The sequence below is a fragment of the Aegilops tauschii genome, chromosome 2, assembly GCF_002575655.3.
Source record: "Aegilops tauschii subsp. strangulata cultivar AL8/78 chromosome 2, Aet v6.0, whole genome shotgun sequence".
Lineage (NCBI taxonomy): Eukaryota > Viridiplantae > Streptophyta > Magnoliopsida > Poales > Poaceae > Aegilops > Aegilops tauschii.
Window position 1 is genome coordinate 16,407,457 of NC_053036.3, and position 6,895 is coordinate 16,414,351.

General features: G+C 50.5%; 1 protein-coding gene across 1 annotated transcript; it reads left to right on the forward strand.

Moving 5' to 3' along the window:
* Positions 1-4,589: 4,589 nt before the first annotated feature.
* On the forward strand, positions 4,590-6,686 carry LOC141040617 (uncharacterized). The gene is made up of 2 exons (XM_073506730.1): positions 4,590-5,717; positions 6,669-6,686. The coding sequence occupies exons 1-2, from the start codon at positions 4,590-4,592 to the stop codon at positions 6,684-6,686; spliced, it is 1,146 nt and encodes a 381-aa protein (XP_073362831.1).
* Positions 6,687-6,895: the final 209 nt, after the last annotated feature.

A 6,895-nucleotide genomic window follows, 5' to 3' on the forward strand; every position in this document is an offset into this window, starting at 1 on the left:
ATGCTCAACGATTGAGCTTTTCTCCCTTAGTTTGCAGGCTTAAGAAACTTGTCAGAGGTCTCATACCTCTTGACGTGGGCACTAGTCTGAAATCCCAATTTCAGTCTTCAGAACATCTCATATGTTCTGCGATGTTTCAAAAACGTCTTTGGTGCCACAATTCTAAACCGTTAGCATTACGCATTGAACTATCACGTAGTCATCAAAACGTGTATGTTAGATGTTTCATAACATCTACAGACGACGCTGAGGTTCAGCACACCGAGCGGAGCATTAAGGACATAAGCCTTCTGTGCAGCAATGAGGACAATCCTCAGTTTACGGACCCAGTCCGCATAATTGCTACTACCAACTTTCAACTAAATTTTCTCTAGGAACATATCTTAAACAGTAGAACTAAAGCGCAAGATATGACATAATATGCAAAGACTTTTTGACTATGTTCATGATAATGAAGTTCATCTGATTATTGAACTCCCACTCAGATAGACATCCCTCTAGTCATCTAAGTGATACATGATCCGAGTCAAACTAGGTCGTGTCCGATCATCACGTGAGACGGACTAGTCATCATCGGTGAACATCTCCATGTTGATCGCATCTACTATACGACTCATGTTCGACCTTTCGGTCTCTTGTGTTCCGAGGCCATGTATGTACATGCTAGGCTCGTCAAGTCAACCTAAGTGTTTTGCATGTGTTCCGAGGCCATGTCTGTACATGCTAGGCTCGTCAACACCCATTGTATTCGAACGTTAGAATCTATCACACCCGATCATCACGTGGTGCTTCGAAACAACGAACCTTCGCAACGGTGCACAGTTAGGGGGAACACGTCTCTTGAAATTTTAGTGAGGGATCATCTTACTTACTACCGTCGTTCTAAGCAAATAAGATGCATAACATGATAAACATCACATGCAATCAAATAGTGACATGATATGGCCAATATCATTTTGCTCCTTTGATCTCCATCTTCGGGGCACCATGATCATCTTTGTCACCGGCATGACACCATGATCTCCATCATCATGATCTCCATCATTGTGTCTTCGTAAAGTTGTCACGCCAACGATTACTTCTACTTCTATGGCTAACACGCTTAGCAATAAAGTAAAGTAATTTACATGGCGTTATTCAATGACACGCAGGTCATACAAAAAATAAAGACAACTCCTATGGCTCCTGCCGGTTGTCATACTCATCGACATGCAAGTCGTGATTCCTATTACAAGAATATGATCAATCTCATACATCACATATATTATTCATCACATCTTCTGGCCATATCACATCACATAGCACATGCTGCAAAAACAAGTTAGACGTCCTCTAATTGTTGTTGCAAGTTTTTACGTGGCTTGTATAGGTTTCTAGCAAGAACGTTTCTTACCTACGTAAAACCACAACGTGATATGCCAATTTGTATTTACCCTTCATAAGGACCCTTTTCATCGAATCCGTTCCGACTAAAGTGGGAGAGACAGACACCCGCTAGCCACCTTATGCAACTAGTGCATGTCAGTCGGTGGAACCTGCCTCACGTAAGCGTACGTGTAAGGTCGGTCCGGGCCGCTTCATCCCACAATGCCGCCGAAACAAGATAAGACTAGTAGCGGCAAGAAGAATTGGCAACATCTACGCCCACAACTATTTTGTGTTCTACTCGTGCATAGAAACTACGCATAGACCTAGCTCATGATGCCACTGTTGGCGAACGTAGCAGAAATTCAAAATTTTCTACGCATCACCAAGATAAATCTATGGAGTAATCTAGCAACGAGGGGAAGGGGAGTGCATCTACATACCCTTGTAGATCGCGAGCGGAAGCCTTCAAGAGAACGGGGTTGATGGAGTCGTACTCGTCGTGATCCAAATCACCGATGATCCTAGCGCCGAACGGACGGCACCTCCGCGTTCAACACACGTACGGAGCAGCGACGTCTCCTCCTTCTTGATCCAGCAAGGGGGGGAGGAGAGGTTGATGGAGATCCAGCAGCACGACGGCGTGGTGGTGGAAGTAGCGGGATCCCGGCAGGGCTTCGCCAAGCGCAAGCGGGGAGGAAGAGGTGTCACGGGAGGGAGAGGGAGGTGCCAGGGCTTAGGTATTGCTGCCCTCCCTTCCCCCCACTATATATAGGGCCAAGGGAGAGGGGGGGCGCAGCCTTGGTCCTTCCTCCAAGGAAGGGTCCGGCCAGGGAGGAGTCCTTCCTCCCCAAGGCACCTCGGAGGTGCCTTCCCCCTTTAGGACTCTCCGTTTTTCTTATCTCTTGGCGCATGGGCCTCTTGGGGCTGGTGCCCTTGGCCCATATAGGCCAAGGCGCACCCCCTACAGCCCATGTGGCCCCCCCGGGGCTGGTGGACCCCCTTGGTGGACCCCCGGACCCCTTTCGGCACTCCCGGTACAATACCGATAAAGTGCGAAACTTTTCCGGTGACCAAAACAAGACTTCCCATATATAAATCTTTACCTCCGGACCATTCCGGAACTCCTCGTGACGTCCGGGATCTCATCCGGGACTCCGAACAACTTTCGGGTTACCGCATACTAATATCTCTACAACCCTAGCGTCACCGAACCTTAAGTGTGTAGACCCTACGGGTTCGGGAACCATGCAGACATGACCGAGACGTTCTCCGGCCAATAACCAACAGCGGGATCTGGATACCCATGTTGGCTCCCACATGTTCCACGATGATCTCATCGGATGAACCACGATGTCGAGGATTCAATCAATCCCGTATACAATTCCCTTTGTCTATCGGTATGTTACTTCCCGAGATTCGATCGTCGGTATCCCGATACCTTGTTCAATCTCGTTACCGACAAGTCTCTTTACTCGTTCTGTAACACATCATCCCGTGATCAACTCCTTGGTCACATTGTGCACATTATGATGATGTCCTGCCGAGTGGGCCCAGAGATACCTCTCCGTTTACACGGAGTGACAAATCCCAGTCTCGATTCGTGCCAACCCAACAGAGACTTTCGGAGATACCTGTAGTGCACCTTTATAGCCACCCAGTTACGTTGTGACGTTTGGTGCACCCAAAGCATTCCTACGGTATCCGGGAGTTGCACAATCTCATGGTCTAAGGAACTGATACTTGACATTAGAAAAGCTCTGAGCAAACGAACTACACGATCTTGTGCTAGGCTTAGGATTGGGGTCTTGTCCATCACATCATTCTCCTAATGATGTGATCCCGTTATCAACGACATCCAATGTCCATGGTCAGGAAACTGTAACCATCTATTGATCAACGAGCTAGTCAACTAGAGGCTTACTAGGGACATGGTGTTGTCTATGTATCCACACATGCATCTGAGTTTCCTATCAATACAATTCTAATGGATAATAAACGATTATCATGAACAAGGAAATATAATAATAACCAATTTATTATTGCCTCTAGGGCATATTTCCAACAGTCATGTCGACAAAGGCCGCACCTTCCTTCTCAGCCAGGCGGCGGCTGCGGCGAGTCTTGGCCGCGTCCGTGGCTCTCTTCTCAGCCCCACGTGCGCGAGGAGAGTGGCCTCATGGCCCTGGGCTGTGATAAGGGGCTAGGGTTGGGCAGACGTGTTAGCAACAAAAGGGGGCCGGGGAGAGGATGAAGGGGAAATGGGAAGCAGCTCGTTACCGGAGACAGCAGTTAGAGCAGAGTCGACGTCGAGATTCTCGAGCGAGGAGAAGGAGTTTGACACCTCCACCGTGGGCGAGACCGCAGAGGTGTCGTCTTCCTGATTTGGCAGGTCGTGGGAGCCGGAGTGATGGTCGTTGTCAGAGTGGAGGTCACTGTTGTTGGAATCAACCACGGCAGACCAGTCCGGCACGGACTTGGTGCAATCATCCGAGTTGGTTTGGGTTAGCTAGCTTTGTACTAGTATAAATATAGTTGTACCCTATGCCTGTAATCAGATAAGATCAAAGCAATAAAGTACAAAGGCACGTCACGGGCCTTTAGCCATCAACTCGTGTGTTCTCTCGTCTGTGTTTCCGGCGACTTGTACGTAGCCGCCGGCTGATTGCTAGTTTCAACTAGCTAGCTTTCCACGTACGTCTTCAAGCCAAGAATCGATCCACGTCCACGACTACGACGGAAAGTACTCGTCTACGAGTAGTGCGACGTATATCGGGACCTAGTGCCAACAATTGGTATCAGAGCAAGGTTGGTCTTCTAGTAACGGAGGATCATGGCGGACGACGATAAGAACAAGCAACTGGCAGAATACTCCGGTGCGGCTAAAGTATTTGCTGCTCCGGCGAGTTCGTCGTACCCACGATTTGATCGCGAGAACTGCGGGGTCTGGAAGGCCCTCATGGAGTGTGGTCTCCGCGTCAACGAGCTATGGGACGCGGTCGACCCAGGAGGCAACGCGTTCAAGAAGGAGGGAGCCGAGCACCGGAAGGATCGCCAGGCGGCGTCGGCGATTTACTCGGTGATGCCGATGGATGTCCTCCAACACCTGATCGCCAAAGAAACGGCGAAGGAAGCGTGGGACCTTGAAGCTCATGTTCGAGGGACACACCCGCGTCAAGCAAGCCAATCTCCAAACTCTCCTAAGGAACTATGAGACTTTGGTGATGGGCGACAATGAGTCCGTGGATGCGTTCGCTTCACGGGTGGCTACTCTCGTCAATCGGATCCGCGCGCTTGGTGAAAACCTCACGGAGACCTCGGTTGTCCGGCGGTTCTTGCGCGCAGCCCCTCCCCGGTACCTGCAAATTGTCATGGCGATCGAGCAGTGCATCGATCTCGAGACTCTCTCCATCGACGATCTCGTCGGACGCTACAAGGCTCACGACGAGCGTATGCGGTACAGTCTCGGGGAAGGGAGGAACGATGAGAATGTCATGCTCACACGGGCTCAGTGGCTGGCGCTGGACTCAAGGAGAGGAGGCGAGGGCTCTAGCAGCAACACTCGCCAAGATCGTGCGCCAAAAGAACAAAGTAAGAAGAACGCCGGCGACGGCGCTCCGAAGAAGAAGAAGTTCGACAAGCGCAAGATCAAGTGTCACAACTGTGGCATCATGGGGCACTTCAAGTCGGAGTGCAAGAAACCACCGAAGGAGAAAGCTCTCCTGGCCAAAGGAGGCGATGATGGAGACATGATGCTCATGGTCGAAGTATGCGAGTTAATGGACAAGGACAGTCCAGCTCCAAAGGCGCCGGCTACAGAGGTTGTCACGCTCATAGAGGAGGATGTTTATCTTCACGATAAGAAGAGGATGAACACGTCGAGGCACGTGTGGTACCTCGACACGGGCGCTAGCAACCACATGACCGGCGACAAGGACCAGTTTTCTGAGGTCAGTGTTTCGGTGGGAGGCACGGTTCGGTTCGGTGACGGACGGACCGTTGACATCGCAGGGCGAGGTACTATCCTGTTTGAGTTGAAGAACGGCGGTCACAAGGTACTCACGGATGTGTACTATATTCCCAAGTTAAAGAGCAGCATCATCAGTCTTGGTCAGCTCGAGGAGCGTGGTTGCAAGATTGTGCTCGAAGATGGCTATCTATGGGGGTATGACCGTCAGAGGATGCTAATTATGAAGGTGAAGAGGTCACCGAACAGGCTTTACGTCCTCAACTTGGATCGTGTGCATCCAGTATGTCTCTTGTCAAGCATGGACGACTCGGCATGGAAGTGGCACGCGCGCTACTGTCATCTAAATTTCCAGGCTCTTCGGCAACTTGGACAAAAGGAGATGGTACGTGGTCTACCGTGCATCAATCATGTCGACCAAGTGTGCGACGGTTGTCTCATTGGGAAACAAAGGCAAGCCCCGTTCCCAAGAGAGGGAAACTTTAGAGCGAGTAAAGCTCTTGAGTTGGTCCACGGAGACTTGTGCGGACCGATTACACCGGCCACCCCTGCCGGAAATAGATACTTCTTGCTCGTCGTCGACGACTTCAGCAGATTCATGTGGATCGTGTTGTTGAAGCCAAAGGACCAAGCTTTGCAAGCCTTCAGGATAATAAAGATGGCGGCTGAAGTAGAATCTGAAGCCAAGCTGAAGGCCCTCCGTACCGATCCGGGGGGGGGGGGGGGGTTGAGTTCAAGTCTCGTGCATTCACGGAATTTTGCGAAGCTCAAGGGATCAAGAGGTATCTTACGGCGCCATATTCACCGCAGCAAAACGGTGTTGTGGAACGGAGGAATCAGACCGTGGTAGCGATGGCACGAAGCATGCTGAAGAGTAAAGGCATGCCGGGCAAGTTTTGGGGTGAGGCGGTCAATACGGCCGTTTATTTGCTGAACCGGGCTCCAACCAAGAGTGTGGTTGGGATGACGCCGTACGAAGCATGGTACGGACACAAGCCCACGGTTGATCATCTTCGCACTTTCGGGTGCGTGGCGCATGTGAAGACAGTGACCGGGCATACTAGCAAATTGACGGATCGGAGTACTCCAATGGTGTTGGTTGGCTATGAAAAGGGAACAAAGACATACCGTGCGTGCAACCCCTCGACCAATAAGGTGGTTGTGACGCGTGACGTGGTCTTTGAAGTAGTGAGGACATCGTGGTTTGGGGGGGTGATTGTTGGAATCAACCACGGCAGACCAGTCCGGCACGGACTTGGTGCAATCATCCGAGTAGGTTTGGGTTAGCTAGTTTTGTACTAGTATAAATATAGCTGTACCCTATGCCTGTAATCAGATAAAATCAAAGCAATAAAGTACAAAGGCACGTCATGAGCCTTTAGCCATCAACTCGTGTGTTCTCTCGTCTGTGTTTCCGGCGACTTGTACGTAGCCGCCGGCTGATTGCTAGTTTCAACTGGCTAGCTTTCCACGTACTCTTCAAGCCAAGAATCGATCCACGTCCACAACTCCGACGGAAAGTACTCGTCTACGAGTAGTGCGATGTATATCCGGACCTAGTGC